General features: G+C 42.5%; 1 protein-coding gene across 4 annotated transcripts; it reads right to left on the reverse strand.

Moving 5' to 3' along the window:
* On the reverse strand, nucleotides 1-12,618 carry LOC111645300 (arylsulfatase I). Of its 4 annotated transcripts, XM_023394437.2 has the most exons (9): nucleotides 12,476-12,618; nucleotides 11,865-12,279; nucleotides 9,770-9,908; nucleotides 8,998-9,169; nucleotides 5,422-5,616; nucleotides 3,990-4,041; nucleotides 3,351-3,882; nucleotides 2,373-2,705; nucleotides 1-2,278 (listed from the first exon to the last, which is right to left on the reverse strand). In XM_023394437.2, the coding sequence occupies exons 7-9, from the start codon at nucleotides 3,653-3,655 to the stop codon at nucleotides 1,192-1,194; spliced, it is 1,725 nt and encodes a 574-aa protein (XP_023250205.1). In that variant the 5' UTR covers nucleotides 3,656-3,882; nucleotides 3,990-4,041; nucleotides 5,422-5,616; nucleotides 8,998-9,169; nucleotides 9,770-9,908; nucleotides 11,865-12,279; nucleotides 12,476-12,618; the 3' UTR covers nucleotides 1-1,191. The 4 variants fall into 4 exon arrangements, with proteins under 4 accessions (XP_023250205.1, XP_087026570.1, XP_087026571.1 ...); XM_087170444.1 differs by having other exon boundaries at nucleotides 3,351-4,041; XM_087170445.1 differs by having other exon boundaries at nucleotides 3,990-5,616.
* Nucleotides 12,619-12,983: the final 365 nt, after the last annotated feature.

Genomic DNA, 12,983 nt, shown 5'->3' on the forward strand with positions numbered 1-12,983 from the left:
TTTTTGCATTTATGATTTTATTTAGATCCTTTCAATTAGATTCCCAGCATTTTACAACACAGTCAATAAGTTTACATTCGATACCATCAGTCCAGAAAAGACCTACTGCTACAGCTACTGAGCTTTTGTTGGTTAGTCACTGCTGCAGGGACTGGACACTGTGTGGTAGTCAGAGGTCTTTCAAAGGCAGAGGAGTGAGCCACAGTATGAGCAGAAGTGACTCTATATAACCCTTAAGAACAAAAGAACACGGTGACATTTGACAAACACAACCGCCGTGGGTGTCTTTATGTCATCCTTTAAAAGTCCTCTAGGATGATTAGGACAGGAGACATGGAGAGGTCACCCTCCGTGACTTTCTTCCTCTTCCCCTCTCTTCAGGCCTCACTTCCACATGCACGCACTCTATCTCTATCTGTATTAATCAAACCATTCACGAACACAGGCAAACATGCTTGATGACACACACATTGCTCCCTATGCAGGCCAACGATGGACCAAAGTCACCCTGCTGCAGTTTGGCCGCAGGATAGTGAATGAGTCAGCTCGCTCAGCCGGCCACACAGCGCTGTCTGCTTTGTCTATCAGGCTGCCTGTTTATCTGCCGACCTTCAGGATTTGATTGTGGGTCTATCTTGTCTATCTGACCTGCTCGGTCATCCGCTGGTCTGTATTTTACTTTGCCTCCATCTCTCTTTCCCTTCCACTTCCTCATGGTTCAGGTGTCAGTATGCTTTAAGTAAAGTCCTTTTCAGATCATTGAACAGCGTCTGGAACCTCCTATCCCCAAAAAGTTTTAAACCAATGATACGACAAACATGCCAACTTCACGCATGACCAGATGTCTGGAGGTGATAAAGTAAGAATAATTTGAACTTCTCTCTCTAGCTCTCTTCTTTCATTCTTCAGACAACTAATTCACACAATTACTTGTGTCACTTTTTATGTGTAAAATAAAGGGCAACACTATGAATACATTTTAGGAGAGACTGTCTTCAAACTGCATACCCATCTGAATAATACATTGCATCTCACCTCTCTTTGATAAAAAAGTATTCAGCTCCGCCTTTGAGTGTGATCATTCCTAACAGGTATTAAGACTTGCCTTCAGATGTGTTCAGATGACACAACCTAGTTTATTTGAAGCATACTGACACCTTTCAGTCCAGTTAATGGTGCCAGATGACATATCTAGTAGAACAGTGTGTTCCTCTCTAGACGTGAACCCACCTTCTTGAAAAGGGCTTTTAATTTGCATAGTTTGCAGTGCTTAATCTTCATCATCCTTTCTTTCCTGCCATCCACCTCTACACTATTCTCCTCTTGTCCATCCAAGCCGAGCCAGGGGCCCCACACCCCACCATGGAGCTCAGGGTCAGCCATAGGGTCATCAGGTGGATTCCTGGCCGTCACAGCTGTCTGGTTGTACTCCGCCAGCCTGGTCAGCAGATGTTTTACTACCTCTGGACGAGCTTCAGCCAGGTCTGACCTCTCGTAGGGGTCAGAGGTGATGTTATACAGCCAAACTGACTTCCCAAGCTCATTGCGCCGCTTCTCGAGTTTCTGCCACCGTTCTGGACCAACAGGAAGAGCCTGTGGTGGTATCCAGTCCCCGTCCCCTACATTTCCTGTCAGTAGCTTCCAGTCTCCAGCCCTTATCGCAGCCCTCACAGCTGTGTCCCAGATCCCAAACCCATTGAGTACCAACGCCTTGTCATACGGCTCTCCGGGCTTCCTGGAGACTGGGTCAATGTTGAAAAGGATTTCAGTACGAGGACAGGGTAGGCCCTCACTGATAGTGCCCCACACATTGTGACCGTCAAGGCCACGGTGGGACTCCAGGGCCCCGGCCAGCCCCAATAATGTGGGATACCAGTCAGACACATGGATCAGTGCTCTGCTGACTACACTCTTCTTCTTCAGGAGGGGACTATGGACAAAGCCTACAGCCCGGATGCCCCCCTCCCAGTAGGTCCCCTTGCCACCTCTCAGCGGCCAGTTACTCCCTCCAGAGAGCGGCTGCCCACCGTTATCAGCTGAGTAGATCAGTACTGAGTTTTGATAGAGCCCACTAGTCTTCAGTTCCTGAACCACTTCTCCAACCCCGTTATCAAGGCAGCTCAGCATGGCTGCGTAGTGGCGCCTGAGACGATTGCCCTGGGAATCATAGTGGTGCAGAAAGTTATCTGGTACCTGCAAGGGTGTATGTGCGGCCTGAAGAGACACGTACAGGAAGAGGGGTTTATGGGGATCGTGGCTCCTCAGGATCTGCTTCACTCTGGTTGGACAGAGGGAACATTGGAAGGTTTTTAAAAGACTTTTATGTTTGTTTCTCTTAATATATGAATCTGTTCAATTTAATTTATGCTCACCTGTCTATGTAAAGCGAAGTGGAGTAGTTGCCGGTCATCTCCCAGGCAGGCCTATCTCCGTCATGCAGGTCAAACCCACAGGCTTCAGCCCCATCACAGCTCTGATAGGAGAAGTGATCTCCACTGCCAGTCAATGTGCCCAGGAAACTCTGAAAGCCACGCCCTGTGGGGAGGCAGCTTGTCCTGCAGAAGCCCAGGTGCCATTTACCCACCATGTGGGTGGCGTATCCGGCCTCAACCAGACGCTCTGGTAGGGTGGGAATGTGAGGGGGGAGGCAGAGGGGCTGACGTGGTCGGATGATTGAATGCTGGAGTCCGGTGTGAATTTGGTAGCTGGCACGATCGGGAGAGTGTGAAAAGAGAAGTGAAAAAAGACATGTCTTGATAAGATCTATATAACAACACAATAACTGGAACTTTCACAGATGGTTTAAGAAATGTTGCACCCTTGGATGCTCTCACAGTATTACTCATCATCGAGCCAAAATGTTCAGTGATTTTAAAGAATTATTTTGAGCTCTAATTTGAGTTTTTCATTTTACCCACTTTGTGTCTGCAAAATTTCTGCCAGAAGACAGAAAGTCAATAATACAGATACGTTCTGCTTCTGTCATGATCATGATAAAAAGTTTCAAAACAGGATTTTATTCCAATAAAACAGGATTTAGAATGAAAATAATGCTTGTTTGATTACTGCTTCTTTTTTTACCCATGCATAACTTAAAATACAAGCACATTTTGTTCCGGTGATTAGATAAGATAAATAATCTAGTGGTTGATCTCAGCATTACAGGAGGAACAACAGTATAATTTTATTTCTTTTCTGGCCTTGGATGGATGTTTCCCCACCACTCTTCATGTTACCAAAAGACAAAAAGCCTATCTTTATTATGCATAATTACATTATATGAGAACTGCTGCAGAAACTGAATGATTATCCCATCAGAATAATGATGTAATGATGAGGAAATTACTCACCGCCCTGTCATGAGTTGACTGCGAGAGGGTGAGCAGATAGGCTGGACATAATAATTTTCAAGTTTGACCCCCTCTGCTGCCAGCTGGTCCAACACAGGAGTGCGGATGTCTGAGCCGTGGTAGCCAATGTCTCCGTAACCCTGGTCATCCACCATGATAAAGATAAGGTGAGGAGGTCTGGGCCCTTCCACCTCTTCGACGCCGACGCCTTCATTTAAAGACAATACTTCACTCAGGCAGCCAAGGCCACTGAGCAAGGTCAAGGCAATCACCAGGAAACACACCGAGCAGATTCTTCCCGTCATCTCCAGAAAAACCTCTGTAGCTAATATCTACAGAAGTGTGTATTTTCTGTTCTGCTATGTCTGCAGTCAATAAATCTCAGGCCGGACCACTCCTGCAGAAAAATGGGCAGATCTGTGCGTCTGAGGAGCTCGTCCAAAAGCCTTATCTGTCCATTAAGTCTGAGTTGTCATCTTTTTCTGGGGATTATTCTTGGTTTTGTGAGATGGGGCTGAGCTGGTGCCAGCTGCTGTGGTGGGTGGAGAAAAACTGCTGTCTCTAAGATGGGCAAGACATTAGAAAAGGGGTGTATGTGTGTGTGTGAGAGACTGAGAGAGGCTTCCCTCTTTGCAGTACCTTGCTACATTCCTAGGTACTTCCAGGCGCCTCATACAGTGGCTGGGAAGATCTGAGCAACTCAAATAAACACACACACACACACACACACACACACATTGGAAAACAATAAAGAAACAGGAGTGCTTTGATAGCTGCAAGGTCATCATGATTGACGTTAGCAAGATTTATACAGAAAGAAAAAAAGGGCCGAGTTTTGGCAAGAAAAAGTTCAACAGGTGACGCTCACACCAAATGAAACACTAAGAGACCTGTGCTGCTCTCAAAATTCCCCGTCTTTTGTGTGTAAAAATTTTTGATTTGCAACAGCAATAATATTTTTTCAAAAAACAAAATTTAACTTGGCTCATTGTGTTTGTTTCCTATGAGGGCTCCAACAGAAAATGTGCTTCTCTGGATGATCCACAGACCTCACTGTAGCTGTTTTCATAGGGACTATTTCTTCAACAGAAACAAATGTTCCTTTGACCTCCATTGTATTCAGGTGGCAGAGGAAATCTGTCAAAACTTGGGAAGTGAAAGTAGCTAGAAACCACGACAGGTAATAAGAAGCCATGTAAATTGTAACTTACTGTAGCAGAAGCAACGGTTTAAAGCCAATCTGTAATGAAGCAATCTGTATTACTACTATCGCTGATATGACCACTGTTATTACAATTACTGTCACTAACGCTGTAATGACTGCTATTCTTTCTGACTGCCACTCCTATTAAAGTGCTATTACGATTGCTACAGCTAATATTTCCACTGATTTCCCGTATTGCATATTTCAAAGTATACTGTAAATCCCTAATGAAAATCAAATAATCCCTGTCATTTTTTATTTTTATTGCATGATGCTGCTCAATTAATAGAGTCACCCGATGACAATTACCGCCCGTGCTGGGGCGGTGAAACCAATCCAACTACGGAGGAACATCCTGTGTTGTGATGAGAATGCGTATCGATTGCATGGCTCTTAGCCTTCACCTCACTGCTGTCTCCTTCCCATAATACTGAGAGGAAATCAATGCCTCAGATACGAGTCCATTTCCTAGGTTGTAGAAGGAAACTCATGTTGTCTCACCCTGTGGGAAATTTCACAGGCTTTTTGCCCACAGTGAGAGTGAGGCAAATGCTGGAGAGATTGAGATCTATGGTGGGAGAGGGAAAGACAACGATGAGGTAAGAATGATGCTAATCAAGTGGGGGAGGAGGTGATAAACTGAGGTGGATTAGATGAAACAATTGGTGGGAAATAGAAACATATGAAAAGGAATATATAACGTAATAAAAAAGAGAAGTAAAAGTGACAAGGGGGGGTAGAAAGGAAAGGAAAAAGATGCATAACTGTGAGACAGAAAGCAATAATGTGCATGTGAGAAAAAGAAAGCTTCACTGTCTAAGATGAGAGAATACAACATAAACAAAGTGGCATAAAAGGAGCAGTCACTTTGTCTTGCTGTGTATGTACGTCTGGGTCTCTGGGTGTAGCCATCAGTTTGCCTCAGGGAAATGCAGGGCGACATGAACTCCGTTTTACTGCTAAGAGGGGGGAGGACATGGAGGGAGGCTGTAAAAATGGAAAGTGACAAATGTCTTCTTGAGGAATACAGAGAGCGAGGGATTGTGCTCTTTCCTCAACTGCCTGTATAGGGGACACAAAAAGATGATATTAGCGAAAACTCTGTGTTCTCTTGTTTTCTTTTGGATGTTCTGTGGTGTCTGCAGAGGTCGAAGTCCCACAATGATGAAAGCCTTATTTTAAAAGTAAAACAAAAGCAAAGAAAAATTTACATAGTGAAAATTAAAATAAACATTTAAAAAGCAATGTAAAAGCGCATGCTGTGCAAAGGGGAAATTGGACATTGTGTCTGTGTAGGGCAAGGAATGCAACTTACAGCTCAGTGTGTATTTGTACAGTAATCTGCCTGTGAACGTGTGTGTGTGTGTATATGTGTGTGTGTTTTGGAAAAGGCAGTGGTGCAGAGTAGAAGAGGGAAACAGTGGGTGTGATTTATTCATGACGACGAATAAGTGACTCACTCTGTTGAGCTAGAGTTAAAGTGTGTGTGTGTGTGTGTGTGTGTGTGTGTGTGTGTCTTTGTGTCTTAAAATTACATTCATTTTCAAGCCTATCATTCAACATAAAAATAAAAAGCCCTACTTTTACTTTTATATTAAAAAGCCCTCATCTGAGATTTTTTTTTTGGTATTTCAAATAGTCCACCATATGCACAGATGTATTCATGGTACAGTAGATGGTGATCGGTACTGGCTGATGGGAAATGATCTCATTGATACTTATGGATTCCTGCTTAACTCAAAACACAAGCCTGGCTTTCTGGGCCGGCTGGCTTTCTAAAAGATTTTATCTAAAGCTGCACCTGGTAACTTTGTATGCTGACGGCTCTGAACGACAACAACAGGTAACATTTTTTAATGAAAAGGTTAAACTGAGAAGTTTTACCAGCTGTTACTGGAAACCTTGGCACAGCCGTAGGTTGAATTTTAACATTATTTTTTGCAACAAATGGTTTTATCTCTGTAGACAAGAGAAAACAGTGAAAAAGGCCCCCTCCTGCTGGTTTCAAGGTTCAATAAAGGTAACTTTATGAAGTTATAATAGGAGTGTGGTTAGTCTAGATAACATAAAAATCAGCCAACACTTCTCTGACATTATGCCCAACACATGCTACACAGTACTTTTTAGTTAGCAATTAGCTAAACGATAACAGTGGCTAGCTTAAAGTCTGCACTAATATTTGAAAACACTAAACAAGCATTTTTAAGGTAATGCTCGTTTTGCTTTACTCTAGCAAACAACCCCTCCCTATTTTGCTTTGTAGGTGAGAATTTAGAAGATAAACATCCAGATATTTCCCTCAGGAGTTATTTTTAGACCAAACTAGAGCTAAAAGGAGCAAGACTATTGGACTAACATAAACCTGCTGGCCAAAAACATGACTTCAGGTGGATGCTATTGTTGCCCTTCAAATGTTGGGTGTGTAAATAGCTCAGGTAGCAAAAGCTACCAAACTATCGAACCAAGCTATCAAACTGCTGGTGGCGCAAAGGGAAAGGTCAGGGATCACTGAAGTCTCGAGGGTCCAATGTATGGGCATCATTTTTACTAAATTTAATGGCCATCCATACAGTGGTTGGGGAGATATATCGGTACAGTGTCAACCTCATGGTGGTCGAGGGATCATCAAAGTGTGTAGGCTTTATCCTCTGAGGACGATGAATGCCTGAACAAAATTTAAGTCTGGACCAAAGTGGGGGACCAACTGACCAACGGACCAACCGGAATAAGTACTAAGAGCTAACACTGTGTGTGTGTGCATGTGTTTGTGTAATAATTTCTTATCAAAACATGCTGTCACCAAATTGAGGAAAAAGGCATTCCTTCAAAGTACATTTAGCATCCAGCTTCATACATATATACATACATTATACTTGTTTTGAAAACTAATTTGACTCACACAGACGATGTAATCTAAGGTTTGGTCTGTCTCTCTTCAATACATCAGTACAACTGGCAGACGTGGGCCCTGAGACATCGAACAAAGATCGTCACTCCCACCAGCCCTGAAGGTGACACTGACAGGGACTCTGCCTCTGCTGCTCCTGAAATACTCGAGGATCATCTTCCAGCCGGCAGAAACTCAATCCACTCCCTATTCTCCTCACTTTACTCAGTGATGGATTGACAAGATGAGGCTGAGAGGGTGGGTGGTTGGGGGGGCACTCAGTCTCATCACATCAAACAAACCTCCCACACTGAGGATGGTAGTGGCCTTATGTCAAATTCACAAACTTTGGGTAAAGTTTTCCTCTTCCTCCTCCTCCTCCTCCTCTTTACAGTACCTCCTTGGCATGGCTGTTCCATCCTATCAGACATTTCCCCCGAGGAGAGTGAGTGCTAGCTTTGACTCATCAAAAATGAAAGGGATTACACAAGCTCAGTGTGTGTATGTGTGCGTGTACTGTGTTGGTACTGTCAGTGAAGAGTGCCACCGTGAGGATTAAAGGAATAATGCATGCAGATCGATAGCATAGTTGATACAGGAGGAACAGTAAAGGGCCATTCTTCTCAAAAATAAGGCATGGAGGCTCACAAACATGCACATTTACTTTCCATCCAAACATTATAGATGGTGATTCTACTAATTAGTATCAGAGAGGAAGAAATATATAGTAAATTCAAAGGGGAAACTGCCAAATTAGTATCCCTGTTAATTGTTTATGTCATGTTATCTAAGTGTAAACAAACAGGTTGTAATGTTTGGTTTTTAGTGACATGTATTTACAACTATTGCATGGACTGCCATGACATTTGATTCAGGCATTCATGCTCCCCACAGGATGCATTTTTAATAAATGTTGGTCCACCACTTTTCATTTACTGTAGCACAATACTTTGATTTATGATTAAAACTAATGATATTCCTATCAGCCTAAGCTGTACTATACAGTTAGTGTTTATTGGTAAATGTTAGCATGCTAACCTATGTTTTTCAGGAATGCCCTGTCCACAAACACAATTACTCACAAATCAACACACTGATGTTGCCAAATACGACCACTATCTGATCTGATGGCCACTAGGCTTTTCCAAAATAATTGATTCAAGAAAAGACTCTTCCTCATCAGTGAGTATTTAGTGATACTGTACAATTGAATATGAGTTTAGTGGACTGGATAAGAAGGATAAGGGTCACTGAGAACATTTATACACAAATACTGATAAAGGATGACTGGCCGTTTATGCAGTGGTTAGTTTCCAGATTATACAGCCTGAAAGTGAGTGGTAGAGTATGAATGAGTTCATATGAATGTAAGTACACTTAAACAAACACAAGAAAATAAACAGCACAGTAACCCGTGAAGGGAACTATCAGTCTGGTTTTGTCACTGACCAATCAGAGATCAATTAGAGTTACCTGTTGTATAACGTATTTTCAGACAGATGGTCTGCACCATTGTTTGGTGTGAATTTGCGTGTGTGTATGTGTCTCTGACTCACTGCTGACAGCACACAGAGGTTATGAGGGGTCACCTGGCACCATGCCGCCTCTGTGTCATGAAGAAGATGACACAGGACTCATCCCCCCCAGGACAGTGGGAGTCCTGGGAGAGATGCAGCACAGTCTGTCACAAACCGGGGTCAGGAGTTCAGCATATGAGCGGGAAACGGGCTGGTGGCACAGAACAAGAGAGTCTGTCAGTGTGAAGGAAAATCCAAGTGGTTGAAATTAGAGTGGTAACTTTTTGCTGACACACATCTCATAAAGTAAAGAAAAAGACATCCTGGTAATGGCATGACAGTGTAAAGAAGAATCAAAACACATGATTCATACATAAAGCTAGATTCTGAACAAAAGTCTGCTTAAATAACATCATTAATCCCCAGAAGAAATCTTGCAAATGATGGACCTTAGAAAAAAGGTAGTTTAATTATATATTATCAAATGTCAGAATTATTCCTCCTTAGATGGGGAAAGCAACCTTTTTACTTGACATTTTAAAAACGTGAGACTCTCAAGGGTCATATAAAATGTGTACCCAAAAAAGGTACAGTATGGTGTGGAGTACTATATTTTATCTCTGTGCAAATTAGCTTCTTCTACAAATACAATTTCAATTTGTACAGGCTATATTTCATGCATTTCCCTGCATAGAAATGAAACTAGAAGGTTTAAAATGTTGTAAATTTACACACTGTTCACTTTGTGTACTGCCCTTTTTAGAAAGCTCAGTTTACATCATGTTTCTTTGTATGGCAGTCTCATTTTCACCTCATCCAAGCTGGTGGGAGGGGGGGCAGGGCTGGCAGTGGCTGGTTGGCAGTGTCGGCCATGCTGGCACAGAACCCTCAGTTAAAGGGCACTGGGTCTCCGCCTGCTGCTACTCTACAAATCTGTCTGTCAAAGTCTTCTTGGGAAGGCAATTTGTCCAACAGAGATGTCATTAAACAGAGAAAGGAGAGACAAAGAGAGAACAGCGAAAATGTCTAAAGCTCTTCACAGTAAAATGGTTGAAAAAGAGGGGAAAATAAGACAAACTATGACACAGTGAGAGAGAAACCCTTGAAAGGAGAGATAGGCAGACACAAACTAATTAACAGGGGGAACATGAGAGGGACGAAGCTGTTGCCTCACTTAACAGTTCACCCATGTCCGCAGGAAAAAAACACTCAGCTTCCTCTATTTCCTGAGTTAAAGCAACAATCGCCAAGTCATTCTGTTTCCACGTCACAATAGAAAGCATATGGAATAAAAACATATGGAGCTACAGCAGAAAGGAAAAACATTGTAGCCATGCTGCTGCATATGGATTTTGACCTTTTTACTTTTCTTGAAAGACATCCAACTTCTGCCCTGGGCAGAGTGACTTCTCCCTGACTCCTCGCGGGCCTGCCCACTGAACCCACAGCTTTCTGCAGTGCAGTGTCTTTGTTCAGTTTGACAAGTAAACAGTCACTAGCGGCAAAAGCACATTGTGCTGGTATAGCTGAACAAGTTTGTCACAGAACATCACAAATGTCTTTTTTCTATTCTTAGATTTCTCACTCCTCTCGCAGTGTTTGTGTGAAGATTACTTGGAAATTATCTGACTGCTAACAAAGTCACAGGGTCTTTCAAGTCTCTCCCAACAATACTGGGACAGCTGTAAAGCACTTGACTCTAGTAAGCTTTCCACTGTTTAGATAACCTTAATATTTTAGAATGGCTAAAACACTGGTCCAAACTAGTTTCTGCATCTCCTAAAATACTTTAATTAAAGGGTCTGCGCATGTAGTGACATGCAGGGTAGATGAAGTGCACCCTACTGTGTAAAGTGAAACATTCAAAATAAAATACAAGAAGAATACTTTAAAATCAGTCAAATCTAATGTTAGCTATTTTCAGCCATAAAAAGAATTTACCTCTAAAATAGTAACGTTATTGAGCAGTAAACAGAGATCAATCAGCTCCACAGGGCCAACAACTAACCTACTTTTAACCACTAGGGGGAGTGGTTGGCACAACTGATCTACAACTACATGGTTCATAATATGTAGCTAATAGTTCACTTTCCCTGTTTCAGTACAGATATCTGATATAAACTGGATCAGTTGTAGCTGTGTGGTTGAGGACTTGTTTTAACTGTGGTGTACTATTCGATCTGATAATGTCTCCAGGAAGAGAGGGAGACATTTTTTTGAGTGTCTGACCCAGGACTGATCTTGGTTACTATCCTGAGGTCTGGAGACAGCTGCAGAGCTAGGCTGCCAAAGGGAGCAGCTATCATTGGTAACCTCCTGCAACATTGATAATAGCAGTGTTGCCTTACTAGCAAGGGGATCATCCAGCCTCTATCAACAGGTTTAAAGGCCTGTTAATGCCCCAAAGGAAACTTATGCTCACTGGGACTGTGTGCAATGGAGATTGTGTTGTTTGTGTTTGTCCGATAGTTGTTAGGTCTACTTTTTCAGTGCTTTCATTAGATCAAGATTAGCGGGAGTTTTAAATTTAAATTAACACATGTATGGGTGAATTCAGCTATACTGGGAGTTTTTTTCTATCTTGTTAACAATTAAAAAATATCTAATGTTACCTGATACTCTATTAGCCTGTTATGATGTCTTATGATAGCTAAATGGATTATTATATTAACAGGTAGGGTTAGGCCCTATAGGCTAGGCTATTGAGTCATGTTTTCATCAGTTCATCAGCCAACAGTATTAAAATAGATATAAATTAATCAATGTATCGATTCACCAACATCATCAACCGATCATTGATGTCTTTTTTGAAATGGTGCAGGAGGCTTAGGTCTTTTTGGCTTGCTGGCGGAGGAGTGATTGTGGGTATGCAGTGTGATGAGATCATCAAAACTGGTCGTCCTCACCTCAACTGTGTTGCTGGGATCGGCATGCATCATATCAGCAGTCTGGGTAGATGTGGAGGGAGCCACCGTGGGGTCGAAGGTGGCAAACACATCTAGATCAACTGCTGCTGGCACGTCCAGGTTGAGTGGTTTGAGAGAGATGTCCAGCTGAGGGGTCACCATCTCATTCACAGCATTCTCCCTCTCTGCAGCCACAGTGTTGTCAATATCTAGAGCTTCTTCTCCATCAGTAGTCAGGCTTGGAGTGAACGGAGACCTGTCAATGCGAGTTGGGTCCAGAGGATTGATCCCACTGCCCCTACACCCTGCCTGGGCATTCTGAGGTGTTGCTGCATTTTTCCATGCCTTTGAGAAACACTGCAACAAACAGAAGCTTCTGGAGACCTGTCTGCTGGCAGCAGAATGTCGGTGTTGTCTGCAGAAAATGCACACAACATGCACATTGTGGTTTCTCATCAGCTCAGAGAACATGGTTTGGTAATTTGGGACACAAAAAAATGTTCTAATTTAAAATTTTGGTATTACATCATACTGTTACTCATAATATATTACTCATTCAAATTTTATAACCTCATATTAAATCAAACTGAAGCATATGTCATTCCTCTTACCTCGTGCTCTTTGGGGTGAACTTCCTGTTTGATGTCGACCGATGCCACTGGCTTGGCCTGTAGATTTGTTTGTGTATTAAATGTCTTCCTTCAGACTCTCCACAGTATCCAGGACTAGCTGGGTCCTAGCATATCTACAAAGGGCAGGCCTACAAAGACAGATATTATAATGTCCCTGTGATTTTTCATCAGCAAAGTCTAGATAACTAGAAACAGTTTGAGATGTTTTCCTGGTGTTTCAATGTGCCAAGTTGACACTCTATATAATTTTTATACAATCAAGCATGGGTCCTTTCTGTGTCTCAAAGTATTTTTCATTCAGTCAACACTTTGGATTTGTAACTTAGGACATATTTCAATGTAACTATGCAGCCTGTTCATCCAGAGCTTGGATTTATCCTAAAGGCTCTGTGATGACAGCCTAGAATGTCTCGAGATCGAGATGACCGGACACGGCACACAGCAGCAGTTAAAACCTAACCAGCACCAAAATCAATCCACTCATTGT

This window comes from Seriola lalandi, unplaced genomic scaffold (assembly GCF_002814215.2).
Source record: "Seriola lalandi dorsalis isolate HSWRI2012SDOR001 ecotype SW California unplaced genomic scaffold, Sedor1 jcf7180002054948, whole genome shotgun sequence".
Classification (NCBI taxonomy): domain Eukaryota; kingdom Metazoa; phylum Chordata; class Actinopteri; order Carangiformes; family Carangidae; genus Seriola; species Seriola lalandi.

Excerpts from the sequence above, each read along its gene's own strand:
- LOC111645300 (XM_023394437.2), bottom strand. The coding sequence starts at position 3,655 with ATGACGGGAAGAATCTGCTCGGTGTGTTTCCTGGTGATTGCCTTGACC. Across the intron at positions 2,706-3,350 it reads AGTCAACTCATGACAGGGCG|CTACCAAATTCACACCGGAC; the intron begins GTGAGTAATTTC and ends CGATCGTGCCAG. Across the intron at positions 2,279-2,372 it reads ACTTCGCTTTACATAGACAG|AGTGAAGCAGATCCTGAGGA; the intron begins GTGAGCATAAAT and ends CTGTCCAACCAG.